This window comes from Peromyscus maniculatus, chromosome 1, assembly GCF_049852395.1.
Source record: "Peromyscus maniculatus bairdii isolate BWxNUB_F1_BW_parent chromosome 1, HU_Pman_BW_mat_3.1, whole genome shotgun sequence".
NCBI classification, from domain to species: domain Eukaryota; kingdom Metazoa; phylum Chordata; class Mammalia; order Rodentia; family Cricetidae; genus Peromyscus; species Peromyscus maniculatus.
Genome location: NC_134852.1, coordinates 30,656,073 through 30,673,425, shown reverse-complemented (window position 1 = coordinate 30,673,425; position 17,353 = coordinate 30,656,073). Strand labels below are relative to the sequence as shown.

General features: G+C 49.5%; 1 protein-coding gene across 3 annotated transcripts; it reads right to left on the bottom strand.

Annotated features, from left to right (window-relative positions):
* Nucleotides 1-6,961: 6,961 nt before the first annotated feature.
* On the bottom strand, nucleotides 6,962-15,390 carry LOC102915536 (uncharacterized). Of its 3 annotated transcripts, none has more exons than XM_015988376.3 (4): nucleotides 15,054-15,390; nucleotides 14,279-14,338; nucleotides 12,884-13,010; nucleotides 6,962-9,769 (listed from the first exon to the last, which is right to left on the bottom strand). In XM_015988376.3, exons 2-4 carry the CDS (start codon nucleotides 14,291-14,293, stop codon nucleotides 7,800-7,802), a joined length of 2,112 nt encoding a protein of 703 aa, XP_015843862.1. In that variant the 5' UTR covers nucleotides 14,294-14,338; nucleotides 15,054-15,390; the 3' UTR covers nucleotides 6,962-7,799. The 3 variants fall into 3 exon arrangements, with proteins under 3 accessions (XP_015843862.1, XP_076429339.1, XP_076429334.1); XM_076573219.1 differs by having other exon boundaries at nucleotides 7,664-9,769; nucleotides 15,031-15,123; XM_076573224.1 differs by lacking the exon at nucleotides 12,884-13,010 and having other exon boundaries at nucleotides 7,139-9,769; nucleotides 15,054-15,372.
* Nucleotides 15,391-17,353: the final 1,963 nt, after the last annotated feature.

Genomic DNA, 17,353 nt, shown 5'->3' with positions numbered 1-17,353 from the left:
GCTCACTCTCTTCCACCAACCACAGAAACAGGACAACAAACAGATCAGTCTGTCTTCAAGAAAAAAGGGAGGGGTTGGGGATTTAGCTCAGTGGTAGAGCACTTGCCTAGCAAGCACAAGGCCTGGGTTTGGTCCTCAACTCCGGAAGAGAGAGAGAGAGGAGAGAGAGAGAGAGAGAGAGAGAGAGAGAGAGAGAGAGAGAGAGAGAGATGGGACTGTGCTACATGCTGAGGTAGAACCATGGCACTCTGGCTTCTCCTGAATCTTGTTAGTCTGGATCTCAGATGGCTCCGGCTCAAGGACTGTCTCTCTCCTAGACAATGGCTTCTGCCTTTGCTGGAGAACATTTCACAAACAGACCTCGTGAGCTACTCACATCTTTCCAAGGGGTGAGATGGGGAGGAGGTCAGGGTGAGGAGGCAGGAGGTGGGAGGAAGGAAGTGATGCTCACAGGCAGCAAAGAGTTGCAAGTCCATGGTTCAACAGACATCTCCAAATCAGGCTGGGAAATCTCTTCTTTCAGCTGTGCTGTGGCACTAGAGAAGCTTCTAGAATTCTTATGAGAAGGAACAGTTGGAAGGTAGGTAGGGAGAAAGGTGCAGGTAGACATAGTGTGGTCTCCATCTGGAGAGTAACATTTGCTTGTGTGAAGACTGTGAATCTCATAAAGTCTGAAGCTGGGAAGGTTCTCAAAAAAGCTGGGACCAGGGCCCTCAGGGAAGGAGAGATGAGAGATGGTCACATGAAACCACAGAGCTCCAGTTTTGGTTCTGATATAGATATATAGGAGGATATAGAGATGATAAGATAAAGGGGTAGATTAATGAATCTACTTTTAAAGAACAACTTGTTTAAAATATTTTACATTGGTATAGATTTTAGTTTATGTTTAAAATGTTTTATATTGTTATAAATTTTAGTTTATTGATACAAACTTCAAGTTAATTTTGTTATACTGTATATATATATTTCTATTCTTGTTTGAGGTATTATGTTTATGTAACTCATTTAAAATTGTAATGGATAATTAAAAAATAGATTAATAATTAGTCATCTATGATAATCATATTTGTAGCCATGTTAGTTAAGTCTTGTAGGTATACATAGATATATTTCAGATAGGTAATCTTCAAACACTTCATAGACCTAGAGAATATGGCATTTAAATAACTTAGAATTTTTTTGACGTGAGACACAATTGCTCCTGGCTGCACCAATTTGATCCCGAGAGAATGTTGGGCTTCTAAGACACTTCCATTTAGAAGTTTGTCTTCTTGGCACAAAATGGCCTACTGGACAAAAAAATCTGCCCTTGCCTTGACGGCTAACAGTACGAATGCAATGCTGTCCTTTCTGGACAAGCGGGACACAAGGAAAGCGACCACTGTACTCTGCCAAGACAGGGTAAGATGGTCTTTCAGAATTCCTGCTTCTAAAAATGGTCTGTTAGATACTCTAGGCCTGTAGCCAATTTGAATGCACCAACAATGCTAAGAAACATTAGGTGACTGTCCAGGCTGCCAGCTGTCTTGGTCTACTTTTGCAAGATTCCCAAAAGTTGTTTGCATCCATCTACCATTTCTCAAGTCTTTGATGTGGAAAAAGACTAGATAGTTATAATTTCCTCGGTTATGATAAAAGATAAGTTAGATATAAAACCTTAAACTCACAAATATAAGATAGATAGGACATCTTCTTTAATATTGTAACTGCAATTCTTGCTTGATAATTGTTTTGTTATATGTAATTTTACCATGTTAAAGTTAAAACCTTCCTTTTTAAAAAAAGAAGAAAGGGGGAAGTGCTGTGGCTATCATTCTATATAAATAAAACACTGATGGCCAGTGACCAGACAGGAAGTGTAGGCGGGACAAGGAGAAAGGAGAATTGGGGAAACAGGAAGAAGGAGGGGTCACTGCCAGCCGCTTCGAGGAGAAGCAGCATATAAAGACACCGGTAAGCCACCAGCCACGTGGCAAGGTACAGATTTATAGAAATGGGTTAATTTAAGATTCAAGAACAGTTAGCAAGAAGCCTGCCATGGCCATACAATTTATAAGTATTATAAACATCTGAGTGATTATTTTACATGTGGATTGTGGGACTGCGGGGCTTGGTGGAAGCTGGAGAGAAGCCCTCCAACAACAGGGTTCTTCCCTGATGAGACCCAGACAACCTTGGGAGTGTGATCCAGAGAGGAAGGACCCATCACCAGGGTCAGCTTGTGAGGTCTGGGCTCTGCCTTGTAGCCAGGAGGGGAATATGGAGATACTGTCACAGCTTACATGGGTCTCAGCATGTTCTAGTCCTGCGTGGATATGAAGCAATATGGGAGGCCCTAGTGGATCAGGCTGAGGCTTTCTTTCCCTGGCCAAGGGCTCATGGCCATCATTGATCCATCTTCCGGGAAGTTGTGAGTGGGGGATGGTCCTGAGGTTAGTGGGAAGGAAAATCCCACTCACCCCACTCTTAGGGATGATGATGATGATGATTATTATTATTATTATTATATTTTTTTGGCCAAAGAAAGACTTAGAGCTTCCTCAAGGGGTTCTGTTTGACCACCACGATGTTCTTTGTACCTGAAAATGGGAGCAGGGAGGCTGGAATCAAGGTGGAGGTTTGTGGTCTGCTGGTGGAGCTTTGGAAAACCTGAGCTGAGTCCCAGGTGTGTGTGCAGGAGGTCAACATGTTGGAGACACAGAGATGGAGAGTGTGATTGCTAAAGATCCAGAAGAGTGATGTAGAGACATGTTCTTGGGGTGGGGATGGAGGATGACAAGTTAAAGATCCAAGGATACATTTTGAAATAGAAGTTTCACAGAAAAAAATTAGAACTAACATATGTGATTCTAGAAATAGATAACAGAGACACAAAGTGTCTGGGTGGGAAGGACAGATGGATGTGAGACAAACCAGGATGTGGTAGTTTGAGTGAGAATAGCCCCACTGGCTCATATATTTGAATACTTGGTCCCCAGTTGGTGGAAATGTTTGGAAAGTATTAGAAGGTGTGGCCTTGATGGAGGAGGTGTGTCACTGGGGATGGGCTTTGAGGTTTCCAAAGCTCATGCCTTTCTCAGATAGCTCTCTGTCTGCCTCCTGACATGGATGAGATGTAAGCTCTCAGGTACTGATTCAGCACCATGACTGTCCACCTGCTTGCATGTTCCTGACATGATGGTCATGGTCTCACCTCTGAAACTGTAGCCCCAGTAAATTCTTTTTTTCCTCTCAGCTGAGCTGGTCATGGTGTCTTAGCAGAGCAATAGAAGAGTAACCAAGATAAAGGGTATGAAAGGAGAACAGACTCTCAGAGAGTCAGAGATGAGACCAGAGAGACACAGGTGCACAAGGAGTCACACCATGACTAGAGAACAATAGACACAGCAACATTTCAGAAGTACAGGCAAACCTGGAGATGGCACCAGCCATGTGAGAGTCAGCCAGAGGGACAATGTAGGGGACACCTAGACCTCTGTGATGTACCTCTTGTTTCCAGGGGCCCATATGAACAGAGCCCTCTCTTTTACTCTGCCATGGCCAACATCATCTGCTCCATGATTTTTGGGGAGTGCTTTAATTTCTAGGATCCCAACTTGGTACATTCACTTAATTCACTGAGTGAAAAATTCACTATCATTAGACCTTTCTATAGTTAGCTAAGGTCAGAGATTCCACAATGGGCCAGGAATCAGTGTGGATGAATTCTGGGAAGTGACCAGATGTCTCCTGTCTATAACACAGAGGCAAGAAAGGCCCCCAGAGGTCAGATTTCCAGTGCAGTGGACATTATTTTAGCCTCTCCATGCTTCTGGGTATGGTATCACTCAACAAGTAGCTACCAGCATCCATAGAGACTGAACAAAAGGAGATGTTCTGAACCATGCTCAGATCACAGAGTGTGTGCCCAGCATGCACGGAGCCTGGGTCTGAGCCTTGGGCTCACATAAAAAGATTGTTCTGGAACAAGCCTGTTATCCTAGTCTTTTGAAGGTTGAGGCAGGGGCTCAGGAGCTCAAGGTTATCATTAGTTCCTTACAAGGAGGCTAGCCTGGAGTACATGAAACTCTATCTGAAAAACTACATATACAAAATTCACCTCTTTCTCAAGGAAATACACTGTGAACTTGTTTACAGAAGTCTGAGATATCATTTCTGGTTCTGGTTTGTTCATTCCCACATCCCTAGATTCCCATGAACGCACCTTACCTTCCAACTCTCTCGGCAGTCCTGAGAGTGTCAGAAGGCCACACAACAGCCTGGAAGCCTGCTACTGGTGGCACAGGAGGGCGTTTCTCCCTTAAGATCCTGGGTGGGCACGACTGTTTTTGCAGCACCACAGCATACAGGCTGGCATTGCATACGGGGACATTTCAAAATCCACAGTGGGACCATGGGTGGCTGCCTGTGGGTGACTGCCGATGGGTGTGTCCCCCAGAAGACCTCTGGGCAGACAGCCATTCTCTCAGCTCCAGGGCTGCCCCTAGATCCAGTCCTGCCTTAGCCTCCCAGGTGCTGGGATTACAGGTGGGATCCCTCACCATTCGATGTGTGTGTGTGCTGGGGCGGGGGTGGGCTTATGGGATCAGAGAAATGCTTTGCCGCATGGACTCTTGGGACTGAACTCAGGCCCCCTCACCAGCTCCCTCAATCTTTTAATTCCTCCTCTTTCTCCTCCTCCTCTTCTCCTTCCTCTTCCTCTTTTTTTTTTTTTTTTTTTTTTTTTGGTTTTCTTTGGTTTTTGGAGACAGGGTTTCTCTGTGTAGCCCTGGCTGTCCTGGAACTTGCCCTGTAGACCAGGCTGTCCTCCAACTCACAGAGATCCACCTACCTCTGCCCCTCAAGTGCTGGGATTAAAGGGGTAAAGATTACCCCACACCTGTGGTCTGGTAATCCTTTTTCAGTCTATTTTGTCTGTGGTTTGGATTGTGTAGTTTCTATCACCCTGTCTGCTAGTTCATTCATTTCTCTTTCATGGACAATATATTGTTGAGTCTAATCATTTAGTATTTAATGTTTTTGGATACTGTCATGTTTAGCTCTGCATTACAAAATACTAACCTTCCATTCGTTGCAAATCTGCCAAACACTAGCAGAGATCGAGAAAAAAGTTTTTTTCTTTAAAAATTTACTTTTCGTGCAGTGCCTTCAGAGGCCAGAAGAGGGCATAAGATCCTGGAACTGGATTTACCATGCAGTTGTGAGCCACCATGTAAGTGCTGGGAACACAACCTGTGCCCTCTGCAAGAGCAACCAGAGTTCTTAACACTAAGCCATTTTACCCTTTTGATCCCAGCATTCAGAGGTAGAGGCAAGTGGGTCTGTGACTTGAAGTCAGCCTCGTCTACATAGCAAGTTCCAGGACAGAAGGCTGCAGTGAGACCTGGTCCCACAAACAGAACAAAAAGAGCCCCTGTGAGATCAGGGATGGAGAGACCTCCTCCAGAACCACTTCTGCAGTAAGATGAGCTCTCACACCTCTGCCATGATGCAGACACCCGAAACCGGAATGAGCTTTGAAAATACATTGGCAAACAAATAAGTAAATAATAAACAAAAGTGGGTTGACAGAAGAGCCTGGAAGAACTCTGAGGGCCCCTAGGTGAGATACACTGAGATTCTCCCCACATGTGCCTGCAGATGCTCACAAATACAGACGAGATCCAGAAGAATCCAGAAAGGAAAGCTGTTGTCCTCTGAGTCCTTGGCCCCAGGAATCTGAGGCAGGGGAAAATACCTTGTGCAGGCCATGGATTTGAACCTAACACCTTCCCCAGGGCCCTACAGGCTGGGAGCAGGAGCCATGGTCCTCCGTTAGTAAAGTCTGCTGTAAACTAGTTACTCTGCAACCGTTGGCTCCTTAACGAGGGTGTAGCCAATCAAGTCACATTCTCCCTTTGCTTTCTGAGACAGTCTTTACTCTGGCCTGTGGTTCTACACCCTCCTGCCTCACCCTCCCCAATGCTGGGGTTTCAGGTGTGCATCCCCACACCTGGCCCTTTTCTCTTTTTCCTTTTTTATTTATTTATTTATTTATTTATTTTTGATAGGGCTTTATGTAGCCCAGGCTGGCCTCACACACCACTTCTTAGCTGAGGATGACCTTCAACTTCTGATCTTTCTGCCTGTCCTTCCCAAGTTGCGGTAGGGGTTATGGGTAAAAACAAATGAAGGCTCCTTCCATCTGCTTGCCATGGTTGAGTGTGTATGTGTACTAATCAGTTTGCCAACTTGGCACAAACTACGGTCATGTGGTGAGAGGAAACATTAAGAAAACGCGGGCCGGGCGGTGGTGGCGCACACCTTTAATCCCAGCACTCGGGAGGCAGAGGCAGGCGGATCTCTGTGAGTTCGAGGCCAGCCTGGGCTACCAAGTGAGTCCCAGGAAAGGCGCAAAGCTACACAGAGAAACCCTGTCTCGAAAAACCCAAAAAAAAAAAAAAGAGTCTAAAACACGGGGCAGAAGCTGCTCACACGGGGCAGAAGCCGCTCACACAGGGCAAAAGCTGCTCACACGGGGCAGAAGCTGCTCACAAGGGGCAGAAGCTGCTCACACGGGGCAGAAGCTGCTCACACAGGGCAGAAGCTGCTCTCATGGGGCAGAAGCTGGCATGGGGCAGAAGCTGCTCACACGGGGCAGAAGCTGCTCACACAGGGCAGAAGCTGCTCACACGGGGCAGAAGCTGCTCACACGGGGCAGAAGCTGCTCTCATGGGGCAGAAGCTGGCACAGGGCAGAAGCTGCTCACACGGGGCAGAAGCTGCTCACACAGGGCAGAAGCTGCTCACACGGGGCAGAAGCTGCTCACACAGGGCAGAAGCTAGCACGGAGCAGAAGCTGCTCACACGGGGCAGAAGCTGCTCACACGGGGCAGAAGCTGGCTCCCACAAGAAGCTCAGAGAGAGTGAGCAAGGAGGACAATCTGACCTGAGACCAGAGGGAAAGGGGAGAAGCAACTAACTAACCACTCAAGTTTACTAAGAACTTTTTGTCAACAGTAAATACTTTGTAAAAAAAACATCTGCAGTGTTCATTACAGTAAAAACCCTGTCCCAATGAACTCGGGGCCCAAACTTCCAATGGCATACATTTCAGTTCATGTTCCTAGTCTGATAAATACAGGACTTTTTTTTTTAAGCACCGTTTTAGTCTTATAAAGTACAAATACTAAAAATCACACAGTACAAAGTTGCTATGCTGTACAAAGCACCATGGCTACATGAGGCAGGCCACACACTACAGATGTGAGTGGAAGCCTGTGCCTTCCAGAAGCTACTTTAAGGCTTTCTATGGGATTACTGATGAATATGAATCAATATGAATGCAAGGTTGGAGACGGGCTAGCGTTTTCAAATGAGTCTTGCTTAGAGGGCCCTTCTCCACTTGCTTCAGGAATTGTGGGGCCCTGGGCCACACACAGCTCTGCATAGCAGAATACAGAGGAGCGCTTCCTTTGAGGAAGTGACAGGTCAGTCAACACCTGCCAATCTCCCACTTTGGTTAAAGCCTTTCCTGTGGCCTCTGCGGAGACCTGGATGGATGCTGAGATTTTCCTGCTGTGTCATGTCCTGAGGGTGGCAACTCTCATTCCTGGTGACTGTGCATTTATAGAACAATTTTCCTCTCATCCGTGATTTCCGACATTTGTCAAGAATCCATCTCTCAAACAGAAGCGCACCATCCGTTCGAAGTCCCCAAAGGCTCCTGGTTCTGAAGAACTTCTAACAATCAGCAGCACGGATTTCCAGGGAGAGCAGATGCCTGACAGGGCTCCACCTGTCAGCAATACAAAGCTCCTACAGATTGCCAGCACTATGGACCCGCTGGTGGTAGACCAGATGTGATCTCTGACTGAAGCCCTTACAGCAGATGCTGCAGATGTAGGGCCTCTCCCCGGTGTGGACCCTCTGGTGCGTGTGGAAGTGTGAGGCCTGACTGAAGCCTTTCCCACACTGCTGGCATGTGTAGGGTTTCTCACCCGTGTGGACCCTCTGGTGAGCGCTAAGCCCCGCGCTCCAGCTGAATTCCTTTCCACATTCCTCACACTTGAATGGCTTCTCCCCGGTGTGGATGATCTGGTGGACTTGGAGATTGGACCTCTGGCTGAAGGCTTTCCCACAGGTGTCACATGTGTAGGGCTTCTCCCCCGTGTGCACCCTCTGGTGGGCCTGGAGGTGGGAGGCCTGGCTGAACCGCTTCGGGCACGCGTTGCATTTGAACGGCCTCTCCCCGGTGTGGACGCTCTGATGGGCCTGCAGATTCGAGGCCTGACTGAAGCCCTTGCCACACGCCTCACATTTATAGGGTTTCTCTCCTGTGTGGACCCTCTGGTGATTGTGAAGGTTCAAGCTCCAGTTGAAGCGCTTCCCACACACATCGCACTTGTATGGTTTTTCCCCGGTGTGAACTCTCTGGTGGGCTTGAAAATAAGAGCTCTGACTGAAGCCCTTCCCACACACACTGCAGCGAAATGGCTTCTCTCCCGTGTGCACCCGCTGATGGCTTTGGAAGCTCGAGGCCGAGCTGAAACCCTTCCCGCACTCTTCGCATTTATATGGCTTCTCCCCGGTGTGGACTCGCTGGTGACTGTGAAGGTTGAAGCTCAGGCTGAAGCACTTCCCACACGCGTCACACTTGTAGGGCTTTTCCTCCGTGTGGACCCTCTGGTGGGTGTGGAGGTTCGAGCTACAGCTGAAGCGTTTGCCACAGTCTCCACATTTATACGGCTTCTCTCCGGTGTGGATTCTCTCGTGGGCCTGGAGGTGTGACCTCTGCGTGAAGCCCTTCCCGCACGCCTCGCATTTGTAAGGTTTCTCTCCGGTGTGGACTCGGCAGTGGATGTTGAGGTCGGTGCTGCGGCTGAAGCCTTTCCCACAGCTGTCGCAGCGGTAGGGCTTCTCGCCCGTGTGGATGGGCAGATGCGCGTACAGATGTGAGCTCTGGTTGAAACTCTTCCCGCACTCGGGGCAGGTATAGGGCTTCTCCCCCGTGTGCACTCTCTGGTGAGTCTGCAGATTGGAGCTTTGACTGAAGCCCTTGCCACACTCGCGACACCAGTAGCGCCTTCTTCCCGGGTGACCACTTGGTTGACTGGGGACACTGGAGCTATGCCCGGTGTCCCCGTGCGTCCTGTGTACAGGGGACTTGTTTCCTAAGAGGACCTGTTGATGGAGTCCCAGACCGGGGCTGTCACCGAAGGCTTCTTCACTCTTGCCGCACTGATAGGCTTTCCGTTCCGTGTAAACACGATGTGGGGCGCGGGGCGACACAGCAAAGCTGACTTTCCTACAGTCGCCACTGCTGGGGGCTCTGTCTCCTTTGTGCAGCGCATCGTTATCGTGGTGGGAAATGCAACTCAGAATGTCAACATCCGGGGCTGACAGCCGCGGCTTGGTTTTCACTGGAGGCTGCCGACAGTGTCTCCGATGGTTCCGCCTCTCGCTAAGATGTGTTTTTCTCCAAGAACTCGGGACTCCCGCAGAGGGACATTCTTGGTTGTCAGTAGTGCTAGAATGGTCTCCTGTGAGACTCTCAAGGCGGCCATCATCCCTGGAGGCCCAGGGCGGCTCTTCTGCTCCCCCGTGGCAGGAGTGACATTGCTCCAGGAAGTGAGAACCTTTTCCCTGAGTGTTGACCACAGCACCTGGAGTTCTGGCCAGTGTGTTGACATCAGGGATCATCAATTGCCAGCATGGAAGCCGCCCCAGTGAGAGGCACCTTAATCCTATTGCATGAAGAACCTCCATCTTGTTTGGACCCTGGCCTCCTGAAAGGACAGAGAACACAAGGTGACATCAGCAAGGTTGGGGACATCGAAGGGCCAAGTTCTCATTTCTCTCTGGAAACACTGAAGAGACCATTGTTGAAGATAAACTTGCAGGAGCTCTGGAAACCAGGGTCTACAATGAAGAGAGCATGCACTCAAGAGTTTGACGTGGTGGGAAATTCGGGGTGAGCCCAGGAGTGAAGGCTCAAGGTCACCGACAGCCCCTGCCTCACACCTGCTTCACACAGCCTGTGTACGGCCGTCCAGACTGATAATGGGGTGGGGAGCACTTTTCAGCATCGGGGTGTTGACACTTGAGGGATGGTGTGGGCTGAAGTACCCATGTACTCCCTGAGACTGGAGGGAGCAGGGAGGACCAGACCTGCCCGATCCGAACCTGTCTGCAGGCAACGTGAAGACCGATCTGGTTCACCTGACTGAGGGCCAGGTTGAGAGTGTAATGGGAAGGCAGAGGAACTTCAGGGCTGAGCAGAAGACGAGAGATACATAGGGACTGAATGGAACAGTAAAGGCCCAGAAACCAAGGTCCAGCTCGAGGAAGCCACCGTGGGGGCACACGTGTGTAGGACGCGACTGGAATGACTTCATCACACGCGCTCACTTGGAAACTACTAGAAGGCAGCTAAAGCGTTCAGAGAGCAAGGCTCCAAACACGCCTGCTGAGTAGGGAAGGCCTTCTCTGGGGAAGGAGTTGAACAGATTGGAGGGACAGGAGCGAGTGGGTTTCCTGCAGACGCCTGCTCTACTATCTGAGATGTCCAGGCTCGCAGAGGGTTGCGGGCAGGGGCTCAGAAACCAAAGTAGATCTCGACGCCAACCAAAAGCAGCAGCCGTCCGGTATACCGTAATAACAAACGTTACCACACGGCCCGACAGGTCCCCGGGGAAACCGGACAGTGACACATGAGCAAGCTATCGGGACGGGAAACACGGAGTGAAGCAAACAAATTCAGAAGCTGCAAAAGGAAACAGCAGCCCCACGGACCCTGGGATGTAGGGCCCCCGGGCTTGTATGAAGCACTGGGAACAAAGTCGGTGGGGGGAGGAGGAGGGAGAGGAACAGGGTTGGGGGTCAGGAGAGGGATGTTCCTGTGAGGAACACGGAAGGTCTTCTCGGGATAGTCGACACCAAAGGCTTCCTGGAGCCGCCTCTCGGTGTCCACTTGGGGTTGTGGTGTACATCACCATAACTCAAACTAAGTCCACGGTAACAAGTCTGGCGATGCCCAGACACCAGCAGAGACGAGTGTAGAATGTGGAGAGTGACACACGGTTTAAGCTGCTCGGAGCAGGGCCTTGGGGACTTCTGAGCAGACAAATGCAGTCTCTGAGAGAGAGCGGGCACTTCACCGGGGAAGAACATTCTGAAAGAATCGAGCCATGGCAGCAGAGACAAAAACAGGGAAAAAAAAATGGAGACTGGCAGAGCTGCAAGTGTGAGCCCTAGGAAGATGGGGTCCTTGCCAGGCACAGTCAATGAAGCCTGTCACCCTAGTGCCTGAGAAGCTGAGGCAGGAGGATGACAAATTTCTGGGCAAGCCTGGGCTACATAGCAAGATCTTGCCACAAAACCAAAAATCTCAAAACAACTTGATTTTACTGAGTGAAAGTGTGAAGCCTAGGATCTAAGGCAAGGAATGGCACACTAGGACTCTTCGGTTGGGGGCGGTGTGGGGGAGCACCCCACACAAGAGCAGAAGCTCTGGGGCTCTGGTAGCTGCACTTACCTCTCTGGGTCAAAGACACGAGAAAGGGGTTGTGGAATCTCCCTCCACAGCTAAGGAAAGCTGCTGAGGCCAGATGTGTGCCAGGGGTGTCCCTGCGTGGAGGCCCAGAGAGGCCTTTGTGTGAAGTCTGAACTTGCTGGAGACCCCAAGATGTTGGAGATGCCAGCGTCATGGGATAGCGGGACCAGCCAAGGCGGAGAAGTGTGTTACAGTCAACAGAGCTGAAAGGAGCTGGAGATCTGAAGAGCATTTGACATCAGACCTGGAGATGCAGAGTTTGGAGTCTGCCCAGCTGGTCTTCGGTCTTGCTTTGGGTCAGTATTTCCTCACTATGCTCCCTTCCCTACGTTTCGGAACGGTAATGTATACCCTGTGCCATTGTATGTTGGAAGTATGTGATCTGCTTTTTATTTTTATTTTAGAGGGGATTATAGTGAAGAGACTGCCACTAATCTAGAAGAGACTTTGAACTATGGACTTTTAAACACTGTTGAGACTATGCTAGGCTATGGATAGGGACTTTGAAGTTGGACTACATGCAGTTTTGCATTCCGATATGCCTACAAACCTATGGGGCCCAGGAAGTAGAATGTAGTGGTGTGAATGAAAACGGCCCCAATAGGCTTATACGGAGGAGCACTATTGGGAGGTGTGGTCTTGCTGGAGGAACTGGGGGCGGGGCTTGGGGTTTTCCATGCCCAAGCCAAGCCCAGTGTCTCTCTCTTTCCACTGCCTTTGAATCTGGATGCAGAACTCTCAGCTATCATGTCTGCCTGCATGCCGCCACATGATACCATGATGATAATGGACTAAACCTCTGAAACTGTAAGCCAGCCCCAATTAAATGCTTTCCTTTGTAAAAGTTGCCGTGGTCATGGTGTCTCTCCACAGTAACAGAACATTGACTAAGGCACGCGCGCACACACACACACACACACACACACACACACACACACACACACCAACCTTCATGCACACTCACATACACATAGAGAAATGTTTTAGAAAAAATCTTAAAGAACAGCCTCTATGCATAAAACGCAGTTTTAAGACATAAAGTGGAGGGCCTGGAGAGATGATTCAGCACACCGGCTGCTCTTCCAGAGGGACCAGGTTGGGTGTGCAGCACCCACATGACGGCTCCACACCATCTGTTACCCCAGTTCCAGGGGATGTGATGCCCTCTTCTGGCCTCTGTGGGCACCATGCAGAAAAAAAAAAAAAAAAAAAAAAAACAGACAAAACACCCAGCTATACATAAAATAAAAAATAAATAAACCTAAAAGGAAAGCAGTGAGCGTAACTGAAGAAGACACCAGAGGTAAACTTGAGGACACTGCCAAGGGGCACAGGCCACCATCCTCACCCACTGACAGAAGGTTCCGGAAGTTCTCCAGCATCACGTCTCGGTACAGCTTCCTCTGGGTAGCGTCCAGCAGCCCCAGCTCCTCCTCGCTGAAGACCACGGCCACGTCCCTGAACGTCACCGTCTCCTGTGACAGCAAACATGTGCCACCCAGTTTCATACCCAACGCCACTGGGACCTGAGCAACTGTTTACAAAGTGCCTATTCACCCCTTTCCATGGGGGGGGGGCAAGAAAGGAAAACTGGCGTAGGGAACATTGGTGCCTTTTATGGTTTCACTAGGACCCTTGCTGTTAAAGGGGAAGGCACGGATTTTAGAGTTAGAGAGCACAAACCATGTCAGGAGTAATGTGCTGAGTTTGTACTGGAAACAGCTCAGGTATTCCTTCATCTCCAAATCCAAAATGCTCTGAAACCCATTTCATGAGTGATGACATCATTTAAAAATGTTTTGTGTTGGAGGGACACGATGGATTTCAGATTCAGAATTCTTTATTTGTAAAGTCTAGGATGGCTCTTCTGTGTGCACGTGTGTACACAAGCATGCATGAGTGTGCCCATGCACGCACATAGGGGCCAGGGGACAACCCCTGGTGTCCTTCCTCAGGTGCTAGCCACCCTTTTTTTGGTTTTGAGTCAGGGTCTTTCGGGGACCTGGAACTTGCCAAGTAGGCTAGGGTGGCTGCCGATGAACACCAGGAACCTGCCTGTCTCCACAGTCACAGACACAGGAGACCCTGCTTCAGCAAGGTGGAAGAAGAGGGCCCAACCCCCCAAAGCTGTCCTCTGACATCTACATGAATGCCTTGGCATGCTCACAGCCAACCCCACCCCGCCTACACACACACTAATAATAGTACAAAATTTTAAAATGAAAAAAATTCATAAACCACACCAAGATGGAGAACTCATTTGCAAAATAAAATTGGCAAACCATGAGAAATGATGTTACTTTTAGAATGTAAGTGAACTTAATTTTTTTATGTATGTGTATGTTGTATGTCTCTGTGTGTAATGTGTGTGCAGGTGCCCTGGGAGGCCAGAAGAGGGCATTGGATCCCCTGGAGTCGGAGTTACAGGCAATTGTGAACTATCCAGTGTGTGCTGGGAACCAAACTGATCCTCTGGAAGAGCAGCCAGTGCTCTTAACTGCTGAGTCCTCTCCCCGGCCCACTTTCTCTATGTCAAAATTTATTCTTTTACAATTTCATGTGTGCAATGTTCTTTGAGCACATACACCCCTTATCCTCTCATCACCCCCTCTTCCCCTTTCTTCTCAGCCACACCCCCTGGCACTTTCAGGCAGTTCAGAGTGGCTTGGCTGCAGAGCGCTTGCCCAGCATGTAGGGGTCCTGTTTTCGATCCCTAGCGCTGGGGGGAGCCGATCGGACTTACCTGTAACTTGGTCATTGTTCTCTCCTTCTACCTGGGACAGCGCAGGGCTCTGGGAAGCAACTGGGGGAGGAAGGGCTGTGTGAGAGCATTTCCAGGACAGTCAGTCCACACAACTTCCTCAGCTTCTCCCTCAGCCCCAAGCGCTGGCATTGCAAGTCTGTGCGCTTCGCTACCTGGCTTTTCTACCTACTTCAAACTAACCTGCAGAGTAAGCCTCCAGGACACCCAGCCATCCGTGCTCCACCTCGCTCAGCGCGAAGGGTTAGCAAAGCCCACACTCGCTATAATTTCCTGCAGTTTCAGAGCTGCGGCGGGCACTCTTCACAAAGCTGCTCATAACTCTGACGAACGCTGTGTCATGAGTGACCCTCACGCTCAGAAGCGTCTGTGCATTGTGATCCGTTATCTTAACATAATTGTTCCCATCCGTAGGAGTTAAACTGCCCCCCCACTCTCACTCTAAAAGGTTCCATTACTAGTCAACGTTGCTCATCTGCAAGAGCCTCCACAAAGTCTCTTTTCCCACGTGCATGAAGATAATGACCAATAAAACCCTCTCAAAAGAAAAGGGAGTTTGGGCCGGTGAGATGGCTCAGGGGACAGAGGTGAGCCGCCGAGCCTGACCGCCCGAGTTCAATTCTCTGGACCCCACACGGAGGAAGGAGAGACCCGACTCTCACAAGTTGTCCATACACAAGCTGTGGCACGCCCCCCTCTCTAAGTAAATAAATAAATAACGCAAAAAATATTACATTTAAGAACCAGAGCTGCATACCACTTAAGGCTTCAGGACGCCGGCCATCTGTCATCACAGCGCCTCTGCCAGGCTCCCGAGGGAAGCTAGACTCTCCCAGGGGCTCCGCAGGCAACTGAGATGCGTCCAGGAATCCCAGGCAGCGCCGCCCCAGGCAGAGTCCAGCCAGGGAGGGCCCGGCCACCGCCGCCGCTTCTCCCCAGGGCGCAGAGTCAGGCCTTGAGGGGAGCCTCCGGGAGCACCAGCCACACGATGGGCCACGGGACGCTCCAGGATCTCCCCTCACCAGAACCACTGCCAGGCAGCCTCGCCTTGCAGGAGCGGAAGCGACCTCGGCCGCCGCTGGTGCCAGAACTACAATTCCCAGAATGCCTCAGCGGAAGCGTGTAGGGCTGCTGCCTCGCAGAGACTACATTCCCCAGAACGCTAAAGCGCCAATAAATTTCATGCTGTTTTAACCAAGTGAACTCAGGGGAAATCGCTTTTCGGGAGCTCGCTCTTCCCTGATTGCTTTTCGTTTTGTTCTGTGTAGCTTTGCGCCTTTCCTGGATCTCTCTGTGTAGACCAGGGTGGCCTCCAACTCACAGAGATCCGCCTGCCACTGCCTCCCGAGTGCTGGGATTAAAGGCGTGCAACCACCGCGAGCATCGTTTTGTTCATTTCTGAAATGCCATTAAAGACAACTGTGGATACTTTTTAAAAACATTGGAGTCCCATATTATATTGCATTACAAAAGTTAAAACTTAAACTGCGCGGCCTTGGGAGCTTGGCTCAGCAGCAGAGTCAGAGCCCCTGCCTAGAATCCCCAAAGAGGGGCTGGGGTGTGGCTCAGTGGTAGAGCCCCTGCCTAGAATCCCCCAGTGAGGGGCTGGGGTGTGGCTCAGTGGTAGAGCCCCTGCCTAGAATCCCCCAGTGAGGGGCTGGGGTGTGGCTCAGTGGTAGAGCCCCTGCCTAGAATCCCCCAGTGAGGGGCTAAGGATGCTGTTTAATGGTAGTGCTCACACCTGACATGTGTGACTCTTGTTTGTGCCACAATTACTCTCCCTCTTCCAAACACACACACGTTAATTGGGAGCAATGGGGAAGCTAAAACTAGGAAAGCTGAGTTCTTGAGAGCACCAGATATTGTGCTTAAGGGACACTGGATTCCACTTTTGTGCAGTGCCGTATCCCCAAATATTTATCAGCAATACAACCTATGGATACAACAAAAACATAGTTCATTGCTCCTCACGGTAAAAGGAGAATCACACCTTGACAGCTGACACTGTTCCCAAGTGTCATAATGGAGCAAACAGAAGCCTCCCCTCCAGCTATCCTGGAGTCTCAGGGTGGCAGAAACAAGAGACCCTGCCTGTGGCCAGCAGGATGGCTCAGCAGGTGAAGGCTCTTCCCAGCAAGCCTGAGACCCGAGCTCAGTCACTGGAACCCGCATGTGTGTGGGAGGAGAGAACTGGGTCCCTCAAGTGTTCCGCGGACCTCCGTGAGTGCTAGAGCACTCGTGCACACATGCATGTGCGTGCGTGCACACACACACACACACACACACACACACACACACACACACTTAAGAAACTACACACTACAAGAAGACACCTTCGAAGTCTCACAAAAACTCCACTTCAGCAAGCCCATGCTGCAGCAACTGCGTTACTAAGCCTCTTGCCTGAAGGACAGTTCAGCTCAGGGCCGCTCTCTCCTTCCCACTCCCTCCCTAAAACATAAGAAAAATGTGTCCATTCACCAGAGATGGCTGCATGGAACCCGACTCTCAGAACTGCTCTAACTTGCAGCTCAGGTTTTGTTTTGAGGGGGTGTTTTTGTTTTCATACTTATTTATTTATTTATCTATTATCAGCCTGATATAGTACAAATTCTTATCCTAATAGTGAAATGTTTCACTAGGCTTGCCCAATAATTGAGTAAAACCAAAACTTATTATAAGCCACAGTCCTCCTAGGGTCCCCCCTGCTATGTAGCCTCCCTGGTTCTGTGGGTTGCAGTCTGATTGTTCTTTGCTTTACATCTAGAATCCACTTACGAGTGAGTACATACCATGTTTGTCCTTCTGAGTCTGGGTTACCTTATTCAGGATGATATTTTCTAGTTCCATCCATTTTCTTGCAAATTTCATGCTGTTATTGTTTTTCTCTGCTGAGTAGTACTCCATTGTGTATATGTACCACATTTTTTAAATTCTTTTATATATATATATATATATATATATAATTTTACAATACCATTCAGTTCTACATATCAGCCACGGGTTCCCCTATTCTTCTCCCTCCCACCCCCTCCCTTTACCCCCAGCCTACCCCCC

Bases quoted from the DNA above. Each gene is read 5' to 3' on its own strand.
- LOC102915536 (XM_015988376.3), bottom strand. The intron at 9,770-12,883 runs GTGAGGATGGTG...CTGTCCTTTCAG, and splicing joins CCGGAACCTTCTGTCAGTGG to GAGGCCAGGGTCCAAACAAG.